At 29.5% G+C, this 25,910-nt stretch overlaps 2 protein-coding genes across 3 annotated transcripts; one reads left to right on the top strand and one right to left on the bottom strand.

The window, feature by feature from the left end:
• Positions 1–856: 856 nt before the first annotated feature.
• Positions 857–8,427, bottom strand: LOC130808634 (sphingosine-1-phosphate lyase). Of its 2 annotated transcripts, XM_057674088.1 has the most exons (16): positions 7,928–7,987; positions 7,745–7,790; positions 6,500–6,571; positions 6,021–6,172; positions 5,817–5,876; positions 4,661–4,879; positions 4,415–4,556; positions 4,229–4,279; positions 4,054–4,145; positions 3,494–3,620; positions 3,224–3,239; positions 2,099–2,206; positions 1,942–1,996; positions 1,713–1,859; positions 1,221–1,299; positions 857–1,141 (listed from the first exon to the last, which is right to left on the bottom strand). In XM_057674088.1, the coding sequence occupies exons 4-16, from the start codon at positions 6,074–6,076 to the stop codon at positions 1,019–1,021; spliced, it is 1,275 nt and encodes a 424-aa protein (XP_057530071.1). In that variant the 5' UTR covers positions 6,077–6,172; positions 6,500–6,571; positions 7,745–7,790; positions 7,928–7,987; the 3' UTR covers positions 857–1,018. The 2 variants fall into 2 exon arrangements, with proteins under 2 accessions (XP_057530071.1, XP_057530070.1); XM_057674087.1 differs by lacking the exon at positions 6,500–6,571 and having other exon boundaries at positions 7,928–8,427.
• A 15,849-nt stretch (positions 8,428–24,276) lies between these two features.
• On the top strand, positions 24,277–25,607 carry LOC130808226 (probable WRKY transcription factor 56). Its single transcript, XM_057673703.1, has 2 exons — positions 24,277–24,792; positions 25,299–25,607. Exons 1-2 carry the CDS (start codon positions 24,332–24,334, stop codon positions 25,474–25,476), a joined length of 639 nt encoding a protein of 212 aa, XP_057529686.1. The 5' UTR covers positions 24,277–24,331; the 3' UTR covers positions 25,477–25,607.
• Positions 25,608–25,910: the final 303 nt, after the last annotated feature.

Below are 25,910 nucleotides of genomic sequence, written 5' to 3'. Positions count from 1 at the left end.
GTTAGAAATCATCTCCATTTGCTAAGTATGCAATAACTCAAGAATATACCTAATTCACTTTTTTAGAAACAGTAAATAATTTTGGCGGGAAGAACTGTTTCTATTCGACTTGAAAAGCTTTTACATTTTGAGATCTAGATAGATGAAAGAAGTTCGTTTCTGTTTTGCGTATTCGGAGTATTAGTATTGACTACACATTATACTACCACCATCTCAGAGGGTTACTTATAATCAAGCTCAATTTGATTAGACTTTAAAATGAATGCACAATTATGTAGAAAATCAATATAGACACAAGACTTGATTTTAAATGAATCCAAATACTTAGTCCCGAAATTGAACTGATAGCTCGAATGAACCCCTCTATTCCGTCCCTTTCAATCTGAATCTGTTGGGTATTCACAAGAACAATAATATGATCCTTAGATAAGCAAATTTCACACACAACACATAAATCGCGTCTTAAACACCTCCCCTTAAATAGGATTCTATTTCATTAATTAATCAAAATTACATAAATGATGTACCACTCACAATATTTGATCTCACACTATCAAGCTAAAACTTGCACGAAGAGCACTCTAGGTTACCAAACCCTTCTCCTTATATTAGTCTCCACGCTATGCATTCTAATATAATTTAGGGCTCTTACATAGCCCCAGACAAATAGAATAACCCTAGTACGAAGTAGGCAACTTACACCTAAGTATCAACCAAAAAAATATATCGTAGGCCCTTCACCAGGGTGCTCAGACGAGCTCTTCATGTCCTAGGAGAACATGTCCATGCCCTCCTAACGTTTGTTATTTGTGTAGACAATGTCATTTGAGTAATCTTATTATAAGAAGGGCTAAATAGCAAAGATGAGTCTTTCAACCAACAATTTTCCTTTTAAACACACAACCTTTGTACTAACCAAGCTTACTGTTAAATTAGTTATATCCAGTCCTCAATAAAAACAACATTTTTACATTATTTTTGGAAAAAAATAACTGCAATTAACCTAAAAATGGGGGTATCAACAAGAGCTATCCATGAAATTAACCAGCAATTCCTGTACCATAACTCTATCAGGCATTCTCCCAGCAGCACCATATATCGGAGCGAGTCCTCCACTGATCGGACCTGGATTTTCTTTTACCTACAAGTTTTACGATTGTTAATCAACATATGGTCATCAAGCTCTAATGACATCGACCACATAGTTTGTAAAAATTTACCGTTTTCACTGACTCCTGCAAATCTCTGAGGAAATCGTCAACCACCGGTACATGTTGAAGAGTTACACAGATATGCAAACTGGTAAAAGTGAATGATTTGGATCAGAAATATGTCTGATTTTATTAATGGTGAACAGAACCACCATGAGAAATCGGAAAACCAAGAAGAAAACCAGAAGATGGTGAAGTAGTACGGCGAAAGTCAGACGACAGTCGGAAACCACCGTCTCAGATTATAATGGACAATAGTAAAATAACTCATTAATCATTTACACTTTTTATTCATGTGAAGTAGCTAATGGGGTACGAAATTAAGGATCGATCAAATATAAACTCTTTGCCATTATAAGGATAAGATTGTGTACATCTAATTCTCAAACCCCGCCTAGACGGGAACCACGGGTAATTTTGTCCTAAAGTAACTCGGAAGGACCCTGCACTTAGCAAGCAGTTTTGGGTAAACTTCGCATATACTGATCAACTAGAACATACCTGTTGGGTCGCTGCAGGGCGTTCAGATGCCAGCCTTTAGATGACATTATGTCATTGACTTCGAATATATCTAGCTTGTCGGAAGCAAACGCCACAATAGTCATGTCGGGTTTTCCAACAATGAACAACTCCGGGATACCCTTTATTCTGAAGAAAAAATTCTCGTCAAATCGTGGGATGAACTATAGCATGAAACTAAGCAGTAGAAGTTAACTGAAACGGCACAAACCCTTCTTGAATCTTCTTTGACGCCTCCATAATCCGTCTCGTATTTTCCAAGTACCCTGTGAAATATTCGAGAATAGTAAAACTTCAGTTGCTGAGAAATAAGATTGAAGAAGAAAATGTGGAGCTCAAAGTAGGAAATTTAGCCTTAAGAGACCCACCTTCCTCTCCTAAAGACATCATTGCTGCCCAAGCACCAGCAATCAAACCCCCGGATCTGCTCCCGGCTATCGTTGGAGATACATATAGACCACCAGACCATTCGGTTACTGTCACATCAACAAACGTGCGATCAGAAGTTTGGAATGAGAGAACCAATATGCTTACTAAAGCTACAGCTAATGATAAGAAAAACAAGAAGATGCAAAGTTACAAGTTTCAATTCTAAAGAGAACAATATATTATGACCATGGAATAAAAATGACCTTGTTCCGTTACATATCCGCAACTTTGTAATTGATTTTAAGCTTACCGCTCCACAAAACCCGTTAAGTAACATATTAGCCATTGTGCAAGAGTAAAAATGTGATAACAGAATGATTAAGTAGGGCCGGCAAAAGTTGACCCGACTTGAACTTAATCCGAAATAAGTGGGTTTGGGTTGAGACTTTTGACCCAATTAATTAAATAGGTCGATTCGACCTGATCTATTTATTAAATGGGATAGGTTCAGGTCAAAATTTTAAACCTGAAAAAAACCTGTATAACCTATTTAATTAAATGTGTTAATTTCGAGTTAAATCAGTAAGTATAAGCTAAACTTAGTTCATTTAATATTTTCTTATTTTTCATAGTAAATACAAAATAAACAAAAAAACATAAAGTTAAAATTAATACCTTAATCAATGTTAAAAACCTTAAAACAAAAAAAAAATTATAAATGGCTTAAGTGGGTCGAAATCAGGTCAACTTGATCTGTTGCAAGTTGGGTCAAGGTTGTGATTTTCGACCCACTTAACTAAATAAATGGGTTGGGTTTGGGTCAAGGTTTTTCTGACCTGTTTATATATGACCCGAACCCGACCCAACCTGATCTGTTTGACAGGCCTATATTAAGCGATAACAAGAGTAATGCGGTCATCGTAACGCTCGGTCGAATCATAAGGAATAAATGTTGAATGCCACAAGGTGCCGCTTCTGCAACATTGCAACAGTCCACAATCGCGACGACATCCGCAATTTTCCTATGATTATGACTGGACTAACTGTATCGGTGTAATGAAGTTCATTTTTCACAAGTTAATACATAAAACAGAATAGTGACATGATTAAAATAGTAGACTCACCAGCGACAAATTGATGCTGTTGGAAGCCACCGCAAAGAATGAAGCCATAGAAACACGCATAATAGTTAGAATTTTCCATTTAAACAAGCTCAAACTAACAATAAATAATATGTGTAGCAAAATTAAATTCTATGTGTAATCTATCAGAAATTCAGAACTCCAGAACTTAAATACAGAAAATAAGTTCAAAAAAGATAAAATATTGAGGCAACTCTTAAGGAAAGCCCATAAATATGAATTTCATCGAACAGGAGCAGAGAATGAACCTACCTTCCTGATTTCATGATTTCGGTAGAGGACTACACTAGTTCCCTTGGGGGCCAAGCCGTATTTATGTACATCAGCAGAAATTGAGGTAACTCCTTGGACGGAGAAATCAAAGGGTGGAATTGGATACCTGAAAAGACATTCGACGTTCTGATTATAAGTTCATATTCATCGTCAGAAAGTGGCAAGTGTTTTAAAAGGGTTAGAAAATAACGATTATAACTAATCACAATTGATACACATTGCATTATACTCCTCCCTTCCCTTTAATTTTGCTACATAGTGGTTTAAAAGCTCACACACAGAAAACTACAGTGTAGCAAATCAAAGAGACGGAAGAGTATATGCACTTTTCGTTGGTGACATCTATTATACTGAGCACACCCCATAAATAAAAGCCAACGAACAATTTATGGCCAATCACTTTGACCTTACAAGTTACGACGGGGAAGTGGCAAATGCCATAATCTTTAGTATCAATACCCAAATTGAAACGAAGGGAACCACCTTTAAAAAGAATGTAATAGAACAACTAAACCTCAGAAACATATAATAAGCCCTACCCAAGTTTGCGCGCAAAAGGGAGAACAAATCCACCAAGACAAAGATCAACATGCAAGCAAACCCCAAATCTCATCGCTAATTGGCCAAGCTCCTACCAGGAAATAAGTTGAGATCAATAAAATATATCAATACTACAATCTAGAAGCTGTAGTTAAAGACAACCACTTTACTTACTTTGATGGGATCAATAATGCCATGTGGGAACCCAGGTGCAGATCCAACAATCTAAAAAGGCGTAAAGTTCAGTAAGTAAGAGAAGTTATTGCATAAACCTTATATTCATTGCATATCTTTAGCAACACTAGAATATGAATATCACAGAATCGCTAAAAGGTTCATTTTATATGAAATGATCCTTACCAAGATGGTGTTCTTATTCATACAACGTCTGATTGCTTTCACGTCTGCCTGAAATTCATTGTTCACAGGAACACGCCTAAGTTTAATTTTGAAATACTGGGCAGCCTTGTCATAGGCTGAGTGCGCAGATACAGGGATAATCCTACCCTTAGCAAGGAAGGAGGAAAGGAGACTCAGTAAACAGTTAGAAATGCCAAGTAAATTCGGACAAAACCAAAAGGCAGAACAAATGCCATTCAGACATACATTTCTGGATTTTGTATTCCCTTCTTAGTTCTCATGTAGTCCCGTGAAGATTTGACGGCCAATAGTATACTCTCAGTGCCTCCTGAAGTCATGTTTCCGCAAATCTGATCCCCAGAAGCCTTTCTTCCGAGCAATGCAGCTGTCATTGCAACTACTTCTGCTTCATAATGAACTACACTTTGGAACACATCCAAGTGTAATGGGTTGGTATGTGCAAACCTGAAAAAGAGTGACGATATTAGCACCACTCAAATGTCTGAAACGACCTCAACTTCAACTAATGATACACGTAAAAGAGTTAGTATGTTCAAGCACATAAGGGAGCAAGATTTATGAAGAGCATTTCTCACCCTCATCAGGGACATACAAGCAAGCTTTAGAGACATAACAGGGATCAATAAGGCCTTGTTTGGATGGAAGGAAATGAAGGGAAAAAAATGGGAAGGATTTTGAGGGATGAAAATCCCCTTGTTTGGATGGCAAAAAGGGAGGGGGAGGGGTTTGGAGGGATTAACTCCCTTAATTTTTTAACATCAAAATCTCTTCATAAGAGGAAAGATTTAGAAGGAAAATAAAATTTCCTTTCTTTCCCCTCCCCTTCCATCCTAAACAAACAAGGGCGCCTTTTCCCTCTCCTCCCCTCCCCTTCTTTTCCCTTCCTTCCGTCCCTTTCTTTTCTTTTCTCTCCTAATTTGCTATCCAAATATAGTGCAAATGAATTCGCCTGATGTATACAACCTAACATCTGAACACCATTTACTATATAGAAGTATGACTTTATGCTATATGGAGTATATATATATATTCACATATCTAAAATGTCCTCAGAACGAATAAACCTAAGCGACATAATATAATATTTGGTAGAAATAAATCTCTCTCTCACACACGCACACACACTTGGACATAAAATGACCACTTCCCAGAAACAAAATTAGCATGAAAAAATAATAACATAAATATGAGTAGGCAAGAGCATATCAAAGAAGACTATATGAAAAAGTGAAAATAAACCTACAATTGTCTGGAAGTGCAACTGAATTTCCTTAAGAGCATGAAAAATTAAGGCTACAACACCTTCCAAAAGTACAATACATGGGTGTATCATCGAGAACAACATCAATTTAATAAATTCAGCTAGTTAGTGGCTACTAACATTGAGCATGCCTCGTTTATCAATGAAAAATGACCTTCAGACTCAGTTCCTCCAATGTATCTGCACCATAGATCATTTTGTGTGCATTAGAGTGCAAGCTTAATGTAAACATAAGCTCAAATAATACAAATTAATTTAAGCGGGATTTATGGTATCGGAATTATGAGTTGTGTTCATACGTGCATCACAATGAAGCAAACATACACTGTACCAGAACATTTGCCTTGCCAAGCCACATCCTTCCTCTTTTCTTCTTCCATCAATTCAAGAACTCTATTTCCTAAGCCAGCAGTTGGTAACTGAGTTCTCCAACCTTCTCTTTTAGATTTATTTCCTGATTGCAACTTATCTACAACCTGGGCGTCAAAATGAAACTATAAAGCCCTGAAAATGATGTGCTTGAAAGTTTATTTTCACATGCTATCAGAGGTATGTCATTTGTATTTCTTGACGGACATGAATTTATCCATCACAAAATATCACAGCATGTGAATTTATAACACAAGTTCCAGGCAACGTTTTTCCCATTCAGCTGCCCAAAACCCATTTTCCAGCCCATTAGGGTACAAAAATGCTGCCCGGAACAACATTTTCCCTAAAAGCTTATTTTTACAAGTACTCTGGCGTGACACTCATCACTCTAAATATTTTAAAAACTAAGCTTAAAAAAATTCCAAAATTACCTCATAAAATGCGCATCAGCCCAGCGCTAAGCTTATATATGCATGGGCTAGGCGAGTTTTGCTCTTAAAATTCTACAATTCGATATTAAAAAAATCTCAGTATACTACATAAAATGCCTTTTAACTAATTTCCAGCTTCATACCATTTTAAGAATATATTTATTTAGGAAAATTTGTGAAAATTGGATATAACATAATATATTACGGTGGGAGAATTTATAAGGAAAATAAAAACTTTCATTTCTTTACTATTGACCAATCTAAACCTACCTTACAAACATTTCTAGCCATGGTATAGCTATGCTCTGATGACTTGATGAGTTGAATCATAAATCTCTATCACATGGCTTGTTCATGATAGCCTTATTTGATCAAGATTATACTAATCGAGCCAAATAACTTCCTTTTCGTCCAAATTGAATACCCCTTTTTCATTTTCAGAGAGAAGTTCAAAACCGTAGTAACTAAGAAACCCCTTGTTGGCATCAAGTACAATAATAATTATTCATGATAGCCAAACAAAAATCGATTTCACCCTTTAGCCACCAATGTGGAAGGAACTATTATAAGAAAAACTCATTGTTTAAGAAATTTATAACAAAATTTTGACCCATATCCATCAACTAGTGGCGCAAATTGCATTGCATTGACTTCAATATCACTAAATGGCTTTATCTCTAGACGGAGTTAAGGGAGGCGGATATTTCATTAAAAAATATATTGCATCATTTGCTTGTTTTTTGGTTACTCATTTGTGAACTGCTCATTTACAAAATACTAATGAGTAAATGAGCAAAACACTATTTGGTACAATTACCTCTATTTGCACTAAATGCAGCAAGATACCATTTTTTCTCAAATTTTCTACTACTATCATCTATTCCCTCTATCCCATATAATTTATTACATATTCCATTAAAGTTCGTTCAATAAAATTTGCTACATTTCTAATTTTAGTTATATGACACACGTTCATTCTTTAATTCTCATCACCGCATTTTAACACATCTTTCATCGCATCTTAACGAGTAGTAATTGTCAAGTCAATTCATCAATCATTTATCCCATTAATTAGCCAACCAATATCATGCCATAAATGCAAAATTGAAACTGGCTCAGTTTTGAATTTATTACAAAAATTGGGCCCCTTAAATTTCCAGGTCACAACATCATAGATCATTATTCATAGAATCATAGTACTTGTATTATCCACACAAAACTAAATTAATAGGAGCAAATAAGTACCTTCTGTTTTTCAGCATCCAGATAGCTCCTAACTCCAGGAACCAACCTACAAATTTCACAATCAAAAACCCCACCTCATCAATCAAATCAAGAATAACCCACATAGAAATCACAACAAAAATATTTAATTTTTCTCAATCAACTAAATAAACAAAAACCCAGATCAAAAAGATGGAGTATTACTTGATTATATACATGAAGGAGGCTATAAGACTGGATTTGAGCCCATTTTCTTGTACACCAACAATAGCAGATTGAAACAATCGAGCAATAAAAAGAGAGAATATTGGAATAAGAACTAAAGCAAGTGGCTCATATTTAGACAATAAAGAGTTAGCAGAAGCTCTGAATTCGGATAGGAAAGATAAAATCTTGATTTCCTCCGCCATTAGAGAAGAACAAAGCAGCAAAACCCAAGTGAAAAAATTAAAAGTCAAATTAGATGATGAAATAAGTTTTTTTTACAATGATTATTGATGTTTTTTTTTATTATATTTTTGTGGATTTATATATAAAGAGAGTAATAGAGATTTATATATGACGATTAGAATTAGAGTATATCATCATCATTTGATGATTTGATTGATTATTTGATGGTTGATCCTAAACTTAACTCTATTGTAGTGGCGTAGAAGTTACTCATTCTATAATTGCGTAATGAACTAGTTAATCGACGGCGTAATTTGTTTGCTGGATCATATCCATATCCTTTACACAAATACGAATCCAAATATTAGCAAATGAGATTGTCAATTGCTGCATTTGTACGTACGGGTGCATGCGGTCCGGTTTGATCTGGTTTGATATTAAAATCAAACCAAAAATTTTGGTTTGAAAATTTTTTATATTGGATCGGATCAAACCATTCTACAACGGTCTGGTCTAGTCTACGGTTTTTTATGTTTATATTTTTCCCAAATTAATATATGTGTTTATGAAAATATTTTGCACCAACAATCACCAAATATGATAATTTGTAATTAGTTGATTGTATTAACATTATTCAGGTATATAGTACCATATAAAAATAACTACATCTCGAAATATTTAAATAGCAACATATTTTTTACAAAAAATATAATTTTTGGTTATAGTACGGTTTGCAGTTTGGTCTGATCTGAAAAAATAAAAAACAGGGACTAGATCGTAATCCGTAACTTTTTTGGAAAAAACAGACTAGACCGTTTAGATCAAATATTAAAATTACGATTTGGTGCTATTCGATTTGGAATATAGATCAAACTCTGTTCAGCTCTATTTATACTAGTCGTTTAGGGATGGACATTAGGATATGGGTTGATTTGGATGTGACCATTACCCAAATCATATGTTTAAGGTTAGGTTCAAATTCAGACAACTCACACATAATTTTAAGGGCGGGTTAAAATTTAGACCCTAATCTTAAATTTGGACTAAGATTCTTAGGCATCGAATCGAGTTTATACCCAGACCCTAATAAACTATTTTTCAACAAGTCTTGTATAAGATTGTCTCATTATAAGATGAGTATGTAATTAGTTTATTTTTCTAATTCACTTTAAGGTTATACATGAAAAAACTCTAAAATTATAAAAAGTAATCACTCTAAAACTATAAGTAATCATGTTGAAAACGTAAATATACATTGAGTCAGCTTAACTAAAATTGTCTTATTATGATACTGTCGAATTTGAGAATTTCTAATTTTTTCAACAGTGATTTAAATGTCTAAAATTTAAAATTTAATTTGAACCCTTAGGTTACCACCCCTATATTTCAAGGGTCCAATAGTGAAACCAAACCTTTTAAATTTTCTATAAACCTAAACTTTGAGCCGTATTCTAATAGTCCAAATAAATTAGATTTTTACCCTTAAAAAAAGGTAAGTTTAACGTGTCTAGGCAGAGTCTTGACCCCTTTTTCCTCTTTACCCATTTAATTTGAAATGTAAAAATTTTATTATGTCCGTCTTGTTAAAATTACTATAACTTTTTATGGAAATATTCATCATTTATAACTTTATGGAAATTTTCATTTATATATTTATTTTCTTCTCTAATGCCTTTTAAACTCAAAAAATAAAAATTGGGAGTTATCCTCTCTTCAACTAAACCACAAATTAACTCAAATTAACTTTATGGACAAACTTTCAAGAAAATCTAGATGAATAAAGAAAAGAAAAGGGGTGAAAAAAAAGAGAGAAAAATAAAAAGAGAATAAAGTTGACATTTCTTTTATTTTAATACAAAAAGGGAAGGTAAAGAAGTTAAATTGAAAAAAAAAAAAAAAAAAAAAAAAAAAGAATCTTCATTTGGAAGGTAAACATGTTAGTTTTTCCTCCCCAATTCCCTCACCTTTTCCCTCCTTTATTTTCTTCCTAAAATACTGCATCCAAAATACACTCTTAATTAATAACCAACCTTGGATATATCATCAACTGTAGAGTTTTCAATTTTAATATTTTAATTCAAATAGAAATTTAACTAAACTCAATTGAGATTCCATCGACTTGATCTAATCAATTCATTTTTCAGTGTGAAATTTGAGCTTTATGTTAGTATTTTACTAGATAATGTCTGTGTATAATGTCTGTGTGATGCACGGCTTTATTAAATTTTCTGATACATTTGTATTAATTAAAATTTTATAATTGTTTAATAAATAACATTGAAAAGATTTTATGGATAATTGAAAAAAAAAATTACATGATTTTCTAATACATTAAATGATTCGACATAAAAAGTAAAAAATCAATTAATATTGATAATATTATAGTCATAATTATAAAGTAGTAAAGTCAAAAATACAAATATTAATCATGATAGCAAATTAGCAATGACATCGTCATTGAGTTTTAGATGGAAAATTTATTGTTGAGATTGTAACACGTAAACAATTTTAAAAAGTGATATGTCATCCGTATTTTGTTGTAGTAATAGTTATAAATTATAGATTTTTAACTTACTATATGTTTTTGTTAATTTTATGATTTGAGTTAAAATCCAGAGTTTCGACTTAAACAGGTTCTCTTAACCGAATATATAGAAAATATATAATACATTTATATATCAAAAAATTTACGTAAATTTTAATTAATACTCCTGTAATAATGGAAAAAAATCTACAATTTCTTAGTCAAATTTGACTAATATAAAATTTAGTTGATTGACCATTTTAATAGGTTTGATCTAGCAAGTGGTTATGACTTATGAGTGCGGTGCAACTTATTTTATGTTATGGAGTATAAAAGATCTCGAATTTGGATCATCAAATATCAAATAATGATAAATTTTCATATATTTTAAGAATGTAGATGAAAATCTTTTTTATAACTATACAGAAAAAAAAGTATTTGTCCATGTTATATTGATAGTTATATTTGGAATAGTACATATGAGAAATTTTATGGATATAAAGAATTTAAATATAATTATATGTGATTTGTCTTAATTTATAGAATTTTAATATTACATTTTAATTTTTACAATTTTTCGTAAAATATTTTTATTTATAGATATTAAAACTTAAATCATACTTGAAAATTATTAAAAATTAGTCAAATATAATATCGTGAAAGGGAGGAGTAGTTAAGGACAATTTTGACCGGAAAAAGTAGATAAAGAAGGATCAAGGATATATTATAGACCCTAATCCCCATCTTGGTCTTATAACTTATCAGGAAGTTTTGATTGAGGTCATTTTACTGTAAGGCGATTTTATACAAAAAGTTCATTAATAAAAAAATTAAACAATATAATCTAAATTTACACTTGTAAAAATAGTATTTTAAAGTAAGATTTAAGCTAATCCAATTAAAATCGTGTCACGGTGAAATAACCTAAATAAAGAATCATTAGTAACTTATTTGATCTTGAAATTTCCTAGTGCTTACACGTAAAGGACGAAATGCCAACGGGATTTTGACCATGACTCGAACTAAAATCAAACTTGTTGACTAATTTAGATAATTTTGTGTGTCTTCCTCTTTCCAAAACATAGTAATGCGTAATTAATTAATGAATTGATTCAATAGTTGTCCTTCATTATCTTTTCCTCAAATTATAATAATTAGATATTTTACATGATTCTAAGTTAAACATGTTTTATCTATATCATAAATTATCCTAAAAAGCTTAGAAAATTTCAATTGTCACAATTAAAAAAAAATTTCAAATGGATCTCATCATATTGATTAAAGAAAAATTATATGACGTTTGATCTTAATCGATATATCCACCATTAAGGTATTTTTTACTAGCACTTATTTATAATAAATATATTGATCAAAATCAAATTTCATATAGTTTTTTTAACCAATACATAAGTACCATTTGGCAAACTCTTTAGTCGTGACATTTGAAATTTTCCAAACCTTTTAGTATAATGTATGATATGACTATTAATCAAGATTAAATGTCATATCATTTTTCTTTAACCAATACATGAGTTCTATTTGGCAAACTCTTTTTAGTTGTGACACTTAAAATTTTCCAAACCTTTTAGTATAATGTATGATTGAGTAAATTAGAGAATATAATATACTGCATAATATATTGTTGACAATTTCCAAATTTCAAACTTACTTTATATATATAGCGGTCGACATTGAGTGTTTCCACTTCATATAATATCTCTAATTTTATTATTATTTATTATCATATGTTTACACATGTCATTGTTAAAAAATCGTGCATTGCACGAGTTTGTATACCAATATGTTATATTTATGTATGCTAAATTAAAAAGAATATATCTAACATTTTTGCAATAGTTTCTTTTTGACAATGTTCATCATTGAGTCTTAATTTGTATTTTATAAAACATAATCAATTGAAATTATGTTTGATTGTCTTAATGCAAATATTATTAATATTAAATTTTTATAGTTTTTATTATGTATAATAAAGATATTAACGATTGAATTGGTGCACTGTGCGTTGAATAGTGGGAAATATTCATGTAGAGAATTCTTAGAAATAGAGTGAGTATCTCATAAAAACTATTAAAAATGCTAAAAATTGATGAATATCAACCTTTAAGAGTATTGAGTATTGACAAATGACAAACGTAAGTTGGGCTATTTAGTCTATAAATTTCACATTGAAACCAGCTCATACAATAATTTGTGTTCTTATTATTCATCACAGATTAATTAACGCATTAGGATTTTTATATCTAATAAGTCGGCCAATGTATTTGCTATAATTAATATATTTATGTGTGATGGAAAAATTTTTGAAGTTTGATTAATCAAAATATATCTCTATTTTTCTATTGGATCCTAAAAATTCTCTGGATAATTCCTTTTACACCAACTAAACATGAAAATTGTGATGAATATATTTTTTTTTTGAGATAATTGTGATGAATATTGAAAGATCTATCATTGTAACGCTAAACCAAAACCCGGCCCACCAAAGAAACGTATGCAATAGTACGAAATGTGCTCACGGGCGGATGCCCTTTCGTTTAAAACAATGCATGCATCTTTCATGCATACGCGATAATTACGGGATAATTGAATTCCAAATTGTCTGTTATTTATTTTCAAATAAAATATTTTTTTAGAAAATCAACAATAAAATTAACAAATTGATAGATCGATGATAAATATAGAAAATCAACAAATAAGCTCTTTATCATAAAAGATCCTTATTTTATTAGAATTGTTGTGATTTTTAAAATGCGCTTTTTGCAATAATAATTTTTATGATTTTTTCATGATCCTAATCATAAATTTAGAAATACACTAACTTAAATTTATTGCCCATAGTGAATTTCTAATTTTGTAATGATTGTGATGTTAAGAATGCTTAAGTTAGTTATGATATCGTTTAATTAATGAAAAATAATATTTTGCTCTTTATTAATAGAAAACTAGTTTGATATGTCTATTATTGATAAAGGATTGGAGAAATAATATAAGCAACATAAGATATTTAATTAATCCATAAACTTTTTTTTTATTTTACAATTATAACTATCAACTTAAATTTAATTAAAAAATACTCACTCTGTCCCCCTTAATTTGCACATTTTTTATTTTTGTTTGTCCTACTCATTTTGCACTAAAGGTGATCAAACATCGGGCCGAGCCAAGAGACAAAAATCTACCCATTTGATGTGGGCCGGGTCGAAGTACGGGCAAAAAAGTTCATGCCCAAACCCGTACTATGCGGGCTTGCGGGCCTATGTTATATATTATTTATATATAATTAAAAACACAAATTACAAATAATTAAAATAAACAAATACAATTGTTGCATATTATACATAATTTAAAACACAAATTACAAATAATTGAAATAAACAAATACAATTGTTACATATTATACATAATATAAAACAAATTTAAAATGCAAATCATGAACAAGTCATCAAAACAAATTTTTTATTTGACTTTCAAAACAACTTAATTAAAAATAAATACTAATCATATAATGTTTCTATCTAGGGCAGGCTACATATAAGGCAATACTGCGAAAATATACAAGTCATCAAAGTAATAATAAGTAGTATATGCTAAATCCTATCCAGCTATATTACTACAGGATACCATCTAATGCGTAGGAAGCACTTTTTCGGGCCGGGCCGGGGGCCAAACACCAAATCCCACACCCCGCCCATCGGGCCATATTTTGGTATCCAAACCCTCACTTTTTCGGGCCGCGCGGGCCCGGCCGCCCATGATCACCTCTATTTTGCACCATTTTCTTTTTTGGCGATGACCCTTTTTTCTTTAAATTTCATCCACGAACTTATTTTCTTTCTCCATCTTAACCACTCATTTCTATCATTCACTTGTTATTTGTCTTATTTTTCAACCAAATTTCACTTTCTACTAAATTTCACTCAATATAAATTAGGTGCAATCTCATAGGAACGGGGAGTAATTATCAAGCTTAAAGATGGCATTTACACACTATGGCGGAATTTTAGTATGGAATTTCGTTGGGAATAAAAAATATAAAGATTTGACTTTGAGTGATAGAAGCCTCCGCTACACCTTTATAATCCTTTTAATTAACACAAATTTTCAAATGAAACAATATCATTCTTACGATAAGATCAATACAACTATATAATTATTTATTTTTTTGGATAAAGATCATCTATATTAGATTGACATAGTATAATGTACTTATTGTTTTAAAGTGATTACTTAATAACTTAAAGTAATTTTGTATATACTATAATCTTAAAGTTTACAGTACTAAAATATTCATTTTTTATAGTCTTAGTAATAGTGATCATTTCACAAATAACAATTTAAAGTGATTAATTATGGAAATAAGCTAATTATATATAAGTTTCGTCACTTGATGAAACCGTCTCATACAAAACTTGTTAAATAAATACTCCCTCTCTAGCTATAAGCTTTTGAGGGTGTTTGGTAAATGGCTGATAGCTGGTAGTTGGTAGCTAGTAGCTGATTATAGTGGCTGATTTGACCAGCTGATTTTGAACCCGCTGCTATAAGCAGTTTGTTCAAAAACAACTTGTTCGTATCAATAAGTTGTTTCAACCAGCTAATTCACCAAACACTAGCATTAGTTGGTTTGACTACCCAATCCTCTATTTACATCAAAATAAATTAAAATTACTAAATGAACTAATTTGCCAAATACCTCTTATTTTAACAAATTTGATGAGATACGCTAAAAAAAAAGGGAAGCAAATGTCATGAGACGGAATAGAGGAAGCAATAAATATCTCAAGAAAAAACAGGAAGATGAGGATTGATGACTGAAGTGTGGTTCGTTGTCGGCGGCCCGTATAGTACCCGACGTAGCTCTCTACATTATGAGATCATCAGATACTTAATACCTGTATGAATGTATTCTTATTTTGTCTTGACATTTTGGTAAAACAATGAATAGTCAAGTCACGTGCACCTTTCTAGGATTCCATCAATTTAATATATATAAGCCCACCAGGACACCAATGTTTACCATACATATTTTAGTACACTCCTTTAGCTTACTCCTACCTTCCAAGTGTTACGGGCTCACTTATTCACCTAGTGAAAACCGTGCGGTATTAGTGTCAATGACTAACGATTGCACTAGCTTAAAATCAACCCTTTATATGTGCAAGCCGATCTTGGTTAGACTTGCTAAGGAAAGACTTAGTAAGTGTCAAGGAACCAATTTAACCAAAAGCTTAAGCTGATGGTTAAAGCCCCAGGATATGCTATATACTCTAACACGCCCCCTCACACGAGACCCCATTGGGCTAGAAGTGTGGATGCGCATAGGCGCTGAATATTCTACTTTAAATGAGGGGTGGTTGAGATTCGAACCCGTGACCTCTCACGTTGGCTTCTGATACCATGTCAAGGAACCAATTTAACCAAAAGCTTAAGCTGATGGTTGAGGCCCCAAGATATGTTATATACTCTAACAGTAAGAGAGTATTTGTGTAGGAAAAGGCTTTGTATTGATAAGAGAATGCTTTTATAAGAGAGTTAGATGCTTACAAGAACTTTTAGAACTTGTTGGAACTTGAATGCAAAAATGAACCTCAAAGCCTATCTCTATCTATAAGCAAGCCCCCTTACCTTGGGGCCGTTCTAGAATGCTCCTAACCTAGAGTTCTCTAGAATGCCCTACACTACTCTCCTAGAGTATGTACATGTCTAGAAAATGTCTAGAAAGACCTATATGGTTCTAGACATGCTCAGAACACTCTAGAATACACCATACTATTCTATACTACTTTAGTATGTTCTAATATTTACATGATAGAGCTAGAACCTTCTAGCACCTTCCAGACCCTTCTTGAGTATGCTAGTACTTTCTAGCATACTCTAGTACCTTCATGAATGTACTAGATGTCTCTAGCACATTCTAAATCCTTCATGAATGTTCTAGATGCTTCTAGAACACCCTAAAATAGTCTAGAAGCTGCTAGACCATTTAGAACCTTCCTGATGCTTTTTATGTCGAAAATGCTGAGAAAAACGTGAAATTGAAGACACGGATCGATCCAATTATGTTTGGGCCGTGTCACAAGGAACCAATATACTCTCTTTAGAAATACTTCATATAAATTTGGTTTATTTATTTTGTTACATACTACTCCTTCCCTTTCGCCTTACGTTATTTTATATGAGAATCTTATACGGCTAGAGCCTAGTAATTATACTCCCTTCATTTTCTTATATTCTTTTCATTTGAAATATTTCATCATAAAGAGATAGAAATTTGATTAATATTTTTTAAAAATATTTAATTTAGAAGATAAAATATCTATCTGAGATTTCATTATCATCATCATCATTCTACGCAGTGTATTCCACATAGAAAACTATGGACAAGGTATGGAGAGGAAAGAACGGCGGCAACTCATACCTATAAAGGAGAGCGCGGCCAAAAAAGTCCCATAACTCGAGAAAGATTAAGAGAGGTTTTTGCAAGAGAAAGATAAACAAAATGCATATAGATAAAATAAATATGTAAAAACAATAATACTAATAATAATAATAATAGAAACGAGAAAAATGTGAGATCTTATTAGATTAGTCTAAATATATATTTTTTATTATTATGTCTTTTATATATTTTTATTATTCATATTTAGAGATATTAAGGTTTAAAATTAACATTAAAAACTGTGTAAAAGGTAAGCGAGAACAAAAAATAAAGAGAGTACTATACTAGTACTCCTATGTTATATCCCAAGATTTTGCTACAATGAAGTAAAGTTTTTATAAATTTATAAGACACAATTAAGTGAATGAAAAATATAGGAATAGGAATGCCATAAAGAGGTAGTGGAGATTGTGGAATGTTAGACAACCACCAAAAACACAAAATAAAATAAAAATTATTGGGACAACTGAAATAGAAAGTATATCAAACGAAAGAGAAAGATGAATAATCTAGGAAGTTTTGTTTATTTTGCTAGAATTGTTGTGTTTGACACTGACATTATATTCTCTTTCAGCATCTTATTCGGTCACAAATTTATCATCTTAATTTATTTTTCTACTCATAAAAATATATCTTAACTATTCGCTTTTTTTTACTTTTTTCATATTTACTTTTAATAAAAATTTAAAAATTATTAAATATAATCGAATTCGAAAGGATTTAGATCTCACCAAACTGAATAAGAAAAAAGAAAAACAAGAAAAAACATGGTATAACAATGTAGTAATCAAATAAACCAAGCAAAACATTAAAAAGTAAGACAAATTTTAAACGGTGTCTTGGACGCTCTTTTTTTAAATAAAAATATAATTCATCAACTATTCAACATATATCAATAAGATATCACTCACAAAGCTTGAATTCACTCTTTTGAGCTCAAAGTTTCCTCCTTTGTTGAAGTTCACTCATCAATACATAAAAGATACGCAGAGACTCACCAAAGTTCAAATTTTCTCTATGTATAGACATAAGTCACAACACAATACTCTAATGCTTCATTTGACCTCTTAAATATCTCACAAAATCGACAAGGGAATATTTTTCAATAAAAAATTACTTCAAAAGTCTTACACTGAACTGCTCAAACGAGCACTCAGTCTGCTCAAACTACTTCAATAAATGACTCAAACATAGTATAATCAAAATCAACTCTATACTTGGTGAGTAAAAAACATTTAAAAATTATACTTTTCAATATAATCCAACAATCATTCATTTAATGCATGGATGTCTCCATTTGTACGTATAGTTTATTCATAATAGGAGTTTGTCAAATTCCAACAAAGAACACGTACACCATGTTGAGATTATTCTTCATAATATTCAACTAAGATCAAGAATTTTGACCCTTAATTTAATTCATTCAAGAATCATGAGTAGGTAAGAATCAAAATCACACATATGGTCTTCAACATGTTCGGGCTGTATTAAGTTTAATTTGTACTGTTCTATTAGTTTTTTTATTCTACATCTAATAATAAAGTAAAGTTGCCCAATTTTATATGAAAATTGGATGATTTAAGATTTTGAGGCTATTAGAAACATCCGGACCGGTAAAAGAGTATTATTGAGTTTTAAATTAATATAAATTAGTTTAGTGGTTAATGAATATCTTATTTATTCTTATGTTCATAAGGTTTGATTTTTTATTGATTATAGGTTGAATTAATTTTCTCTGTCCTAATCCATTTATTGATACCCCAGCCTACTATCCAATCCAAAGAAAATAATAGCGTTATTGAATAGTCTCGTTATCTAGAAAAGGAAGACGAACCAACTCGCAAATTAATAATTAACTAACAATATGATCTATATAAATAAGTAAATTATACTTTTTTATTTTTGTAATTGCATGTTTTTAAAAAGACTTTGACTACTAGATGAACTAATAATTTATGTTATAGAAAGTGAGAATTAAACCTATTTTACGAAGGTGAAACATAAAATCTTCAGTCATTAAACTAATATCCATTTTTGAAATATACTGTCATCATTAGGTTTATGGTCATTACATTATATTTACGGCCCGTTTTGTTACTGGTACTAAATGATAGTAATGTGAATGATTTATAAAGTAAAATTTCATCAAAAGTTTTATATTATTCTCATGGTAATGAAACCAAATTTCCATTACCACATAATATCACATAGTACGTAATGCATTGGAATGAATTTTATGAAGAAAATGAGATGATTGAAGTTGGACAAGCATGTCCATCAAGATAGCCAAGAGAGTTTTTAACTAAAATTACACTAATTTTTCAATTTCATTACCACCTACCAAACGGATCATTATGGCCTCCGAATCATAAAAGATGTAGTATTAGAATTTATGAATACAATAAATGTTTATCATCGTAAAATTCTACGTACTATTACTATATTGAATGACTGAAATGAAAATACATGGCGTCTGCATAAGAAAACACATACTAGTAAAAGATACTCCATTTGTAAAACTTTGAAAAGTATATGGTCAAAGAGAAAGTTGCTAAATATAGTAGTACGTGTTAGCTGATTATTTGACTGTTTTTCATTTTTCTTGTTCAACATCAGGTTATCATATCATCACTTAAAAATAAAGTTATGATATCACTATTTTACGTAAGGCTTTGAATTCTATTGGATAACATTTTATCTGCGTCTTAGAAACTACTCCTTTAATTATTTTTAGCATGATATTATATCATATAGCTAATATTGGTGCATCATCCATATAATAATATGAGTAATATTTATAATGGGAATATTATTTTGATTTTAATTCATCATAAAATAATTAAAGGAGAAAATTATGAATAAAGTTTAGCCTTGAAATTCAATGCACTGTATCCAATGCTTGAAATTGATTCAACAACCACAATACAATTAACTAAGAACTGGAATTATAGTCAGAGCATGTGTTTATTATTGTTCTTTTTTTCTTTGTTTTTGTTCAACTCTTTATGAAAATTCCTATAAAAGTTTTCACTTTCTATATAGAATCCCGACAAGGAATATTTCTATTATATTATAAATTTTGGACAAAAATAATATTATTCATTTTTATTTTAATATTTTAATAATGTTAAAAGTGCTCACATATTTTCCACTAACTAAATTTAGCATTTTTATATATCTTATAATCCTCACATGTTTCCGACTAACTTTATAATAACATTTTTTTATTTGTTATGGTTCTTATATTTTTTCCACTAAATTTCTTTTAATATTTTTTAATGTTTATTGTACTCACTTTTTCTCCATCAAATCTATTATTCAATAAAAATAATATATTTACTATTTAAAAGATTCTATTTTTTAAATTCTCATAAACATTCATTGTGAAAACATCATTAAAAAATAGAGAGAGTAGTAATTAAATCAATTTTTTTAAAGTATAGGTGTAACCGGTATTCACTTGTTCTTCAGATCCAATGCATTATGACCCTAGACACATGGAATCACAAATAACCAACTGAAAGTCTTTATCATTAAAAGAAAATATTTATGGGGCTCAATTCAATTTAAAATTCTTCAATGTTTTTGAAAATAAAAAAGTTCTCAATTTTAGATTGAATCATCAATGAAAAAAGATTTGAATTAAAAGTGCTATTATGGATTATGAATGATTGCTTCTAATTGAGTGAGAATAAAAAAAACAAAATAGTTATTTCGGCATAAAAGTCAATAAAAGTATACGAACTATAAATACGTATTCTCTTCGTCCCATTAAATTTATATTATTTTTCATTTTGATCCGTCTCCCTTAATTTGCATCATTTTTAATTTTGAACAATGACCCATAATTTTTTTTAATCTCCTCTATATATTTTAACTATTTTTTAATTTCATCCACATAATTCATTCTCTCTCCTCATTTATTACCACTTTCTTAAAAATAAACCAATTCCTCTTTAATGTAATTCAAAAAAAGACGGAGTAGTACATACTTTCGTTGTTTGTCGTTCACAAGTTTGTTCATTTTTTGATTGTTTTGCTTGGAAATAAATAGTATTACATTACCTATTAAATTTTCTATTTTTTCCTATTTCTTTTTGTTTGTTCATTTTAACTTCTTTTACGTCTAAACATACAAATTTGAATTAGATTTTTCAAATATATATTGAAGATCAAATATATTAATGTGAGAATTTATCAGATTCATCTTAATGCAAAGTCTTTGGAGTAATATATAGTTTTTACAATTTTTTATGATGCATAATTAGAAATATTAAGACTTAAAATTTGCCTTAAAATGTGTGCAAATAAAAAGAAATGAAATAAGGAATATTAAAAATTCTTAGTAAATCACTTGTATAGTTGTATTTACTTAATTTTAATTTGAATAATAATTATGTTTATTTTGATACATACATTTTTCTCACTAATATGTCATAATTCATATAGTCGACCTTTGATATTATTAGCGACAAAAAAACCTACTACAATAATCTTATATCAACTTGTCTTTTCAATTCAAATAAATTTCAAAAAATACTCAATTTTATTCTAATAAAATGTCATATTTTTCACATTAAATATCTTATTTTCTTATTGTTTTTCCTTATTTACTCCCCTCATATGATCTCATGTGGTCCCTCTTCAATTTTTTCTTGAAATTTATGTCATCATAAAAATAAATGTAACATTTAATTAGAAAATGAAGAAGTTTTTCCTTCATTCCATTATACTTGCTACATTTGATTTTTCATACAATCCAACGTATTCTTTTGATTATTTATATTTTGATTATTTATATATTAAACTATATATATCTAGAAATTTAAAAAACAAATTAGTTAATATTATGAATTAAATAATTCAAATAAAATTCCATTTAACTATATTTTTCTTACTCAGTATATTAATCTATGGAGGAGAATTATTCTAAAGGACTAATCATTGTAATTAACCCAATATTCAAACTTATTGTGATAGTCCTCCCTTAATCATAATTAAACCCAATAAAATGCGAAAGTTACTCATCATTAGCCTCAAATTTCAAACCATCAAGCTAAAGGAAACTCTTCGAATCCAACAAAACATGTAAAGCTATCATATAGTGTCCGATTCACCACATTTACTCGATTGCTTGCCGTTTACGTCATCTGTAACAATCACTAATGGTACGGACGCAAATACTTTGTCCGTCCTAAAATACTTGCAACGTTTGTTTCATCACACAATCCAATACACTAATTCAATTCTTAATATCTCTAATTACACATAATGAAAGATTATAAGAATTGAATATTGATAATATTTGCATTGAGACAAATCAAACAAAATCTCACTTGACTATATTTTAATTTATAGATTATAAATTAATCACAAATTAAAGATGATAAGTGAATAGTGCAATAATTTTAATGTTGCGACTAATTTCGAACGGAGGAAGTAAAAGAATACCTTAAGTACTTAACTATTGATAATTGGTTTTTCAGTTTGTTTGATTAAATTTTGTTAATTGTTTTTATTGGCTTTTTCGTTATTGTTTTTTGACTCTTTAGGTAATCAAAATGGTGGAACTATTGGATGATTTTAAAATGACAAAATAAATAGTCCTCAATTCATAGTATGTTGAACAACTTGGAATTTATTTTCAAATGTTGAATTGATCCAAATATTATATTTGGTAAATCTTAAATTCGAAAATGTAGAATTTGGTCAATTTCATATAGAATTCCAATAACAATGTAAACTTGGTTAAGTATCAAACTTTGCAAATTCCAAGGATATAGGTGTTATTTACATTTTTGAATTTGAATAAAAAATCAAATTCCCTATTTTTAAATGAATTTTATGTTGCCAAACAATACCTTACTTATTTTGTTTGTTACATTGATTTTTTTTTGCACAAGTTTAAGTATAATAGGAGCATCAGCTTTGTGGCTTTGTCCCATTTAATTTGCCTCATTTATATTTTTACTTGTGACTTATATTTTTTTTTAATTCTCACCTACAAATGTAACTTAATTTTTTATCTTATTTTTATATTTTTCCACTTTCCTATAAAACACCACTTTACTCACTTCTCTTAATTTTTACTCCATTTGTCTTTGGAGCGAAATTAGTGAGACAAAAAGAGTATGTTTTACATAAATAAAAAGTATATATCAAGACAAATTAAATAAAATTATTAATAAACATATTATTCTATATTTTATATAACCATAAAAACTCATGTTTAAATTTTTCTTTTCTTTGTACAAAATTTCTCAAACATAACTTTTAAAGCTAAACAAAGAGAGTATATCATACTGCCTCCATTTTTTGCAAATGTATCATTTGCTTTTGAGTTAGTATTTATTAATCACTCTTAATTTGTATTTTATTTTTAATTTATACATTAAAATATAATTAAATGAAATCTTATTTGATTCATCTCAATATAATATATATTATATCTAGATTTTATGATTTCTAATTATATAAAATCAACACTATTAAATATCGAATTAGTGTATTAAGTTTTAAGTACACTACTTTTGTTGTCGGCATGGAATCATACTACGAGATGAGCAGCGTCCAAAGGAGCAGCAGAAACCATAGCTAACTATTTATTTCCTCCCTCCCACTTATTTACCATCAATTATTTCTAGTCCGTTTTACTTTTTTACACTAAGTTTATTTTTGGATAATAATCTGTCACTTTCTTTTACATTCATAAGTTTTAACTTTTTTTTATTTCATCCACATAATACAATCTCTTATTATATTTATTATACTAAATATTTCATCCATCTTATGTATAACATTATTTTTCCTTTTAAATTCTCGTTCATGACTCATTATTTCATTTTAATTTCATTCATACATTATGATAGTCTTTCAATTTAATCTACTTATTAGTTTAATATTATCCCTCTTTATTTATCGCGAAATATCTACTTTTTCTTAAAATATCTTAATTCATCTTTAATGCTAAATGAAAAAAGTGACCAAAAAATATTATTTTTTAAAAAAACGCTCCAATAATTTCTATTCAAAGGGAGCGAGTAGTGTAGTAGTATTTCTTGTTCTAAACACATGCGCAAATAAAATATTAGCCACCATCAATTAACAATTAACAATTAAGCCGCCATTACTTATTACTTATATTAATACAAATGTGAAACAATTTACTTATCATTTATTCTGATGAAACAAATTAATAATCTAGTTTCTCTCTCTAAAATCTTTCTCTCTCATCATGGAAGGATACTCCATATTCTCCTCTTCCACCAACTCATCAACTTCATCACCATCCAATAACACTAATTTTATTATTCCCTTCTCATTAAACCAACAAGTTTCAAGCACTTCCAATAACAGCCTTGATCATTTTGATCATGATCATCATCATCATGTAGGATCTTTGATGATGATGATGGATGATCATCAGATTCATCAACCATCAATGGCTGTCGTTCAATCTGATCATCATCAGTTCAAAGTAAATAATAATGATCAAAACAAGAGGCAGATGGTAATTATGGAGAATGATAATCATAATTATAATAATCATAAGATGATTAAGAAAGGATCGTTGGAAAAGAAGGCAAAGAAACATAGATATGCATTTCAAACAAGAAGCCAAGTTGATATTCTTGATGATGGTTATAGGTGGCGAAAGTATGGTCAAAAAGCCGTTAAGAATAACAAATTTCCAAGGTGTGCTATATATATGTGTATACATACTTTATTATAATATTGCCTACTTATTTATGGAGTAGATATTACTATGATTAAATATTTTTATTTTTATTTTTCACCAAATATTTATACTTTTAACTTCTTATTTCATATAACAACAATAATAATAATAATAATAATAATAATAATAATAATCACTAGAAAAAAAATTAATTACTATAAGAAACAAGTTATTATTTTAACCTAACAAGGAAAAAAATACACAAATTATGAAACATACATAATGAAGATTTTGTGAGATAGTTGGACAATATTCATATACTCCATATTCTTTGAATTACAAGTAATTTTTTGTTAATTCATTAATTTTTTTTATTTTATTGTTAATATATATATATATATATATATATATATATATATATATATATATATATATATATATATATATATATATATATTATATGAGTATGAAAAATAAGAAGTATAATGAATGATGAAAATTAATAAGTTGGATGAAAATACAGGAGCTACTACAGGTGCACAAATGAAGGATGTAATGTGAAGAAACAAGTTCAACGTCTTTCCAATGATGAAGGAGTTATTGTTACTACTTATGAAGGAACTCATTCTCATTCTATTGAAAGATCTACCGATAATTTTGAGCATATTTTAAATCAAATGCAAATTTATACTTCTTATTAATTTATTTATTAGGATCTAATTTATTTATGTGTACTTCTATGTTGTATCAAACTATAAACCCTAGCTAGTATCCACAATAAGAATTATTAGTTAATACTCTTTAATTTGTAACTGTAGTATCAGTGTGCTTTATATTTATTCTTTTTCAAAACATTTACTTTATTCTCTTTTTTCTTTTACTTATTTTTCTATTTCTTTCTTTTTTTTTTATCTTCATTAATTGTATGGTTGGTCTTATATTGTCAGAATTATATACTTTGATAATATTATTATGATTTTTCTAACTTAATACATAGGTTTAGATAATAAATTTGATAATTATATTGAATTCAATAGAAGATATCTTCTAAAATAGGTAAATGTAACAATAAATTAGAGAGTATATCCTAAATAAAATTTTTAAATACTTACCAATTTTACAGTTTAGACCTATG

This window comes from Amaranthus tricolor, chromosome 3 (assembly GCF_026212465.1).
Source record: "Amaranthus tricolor cultivar Red isolate AtriRed21 chromosome 3, ASM2621246v1, whole genome shotgun sequence".
In the NCBI taxonomy this organism is placed as follows: Eukaryota; Viridiplantae; Streptophyta; class Magnoliopsida; order Caryophyllales; family Amaranthaceae; genus Amaranthus; species Amaranthus tricolor.
Note: the sequence above shows the minus strand (reverse complement) of the source record. Positions and strands in the feature narration are given on the sequence as shown.

What these genes read in the sequence shown, in the direction of transcription:
- LOC130808634 (XM_057674087.1), bottom strand. Translation starts at nt 8,133, where the DNA reads ATGGCGGAGGAAATCAAGATTTTATCTTTCCTATCCGAATTCAGAGCT. An exon ending in GATGTCTTTAGGAGAGGAAG is followed by an intron (nt 1,997 to 2,098) that starts GTGGGTCTCTTA and finishes AATATTTCACAG; the next exon opens with GGTACTTGGAAAATACGAGA. An exon ending in GCCCTGCAGCGACCCAACAG is followed by an intron (nt 1,300 to 1,712) that starts GTATGTTCTAGT and finishes CACTTTTACCAG; the next exon opens with TTTGCATATCTGTGTAACTC.
- LOC130808226 (XM_057673703.1), top strand. Translation starts at nt 24,332, where the DNA reads ATGGAAGGATACTCCATATTCTCCTCTTCCACCAACTCATCAACTTCA. An exon ending in AAGAATAACAAATTTCCAAG is followed by an intron (nt 24,793 to 25,298) that starts GTGTGCTATATA and finishes ATGAAAATACAG; the next exon opens with GAGCTACTACAGGTGCACAA.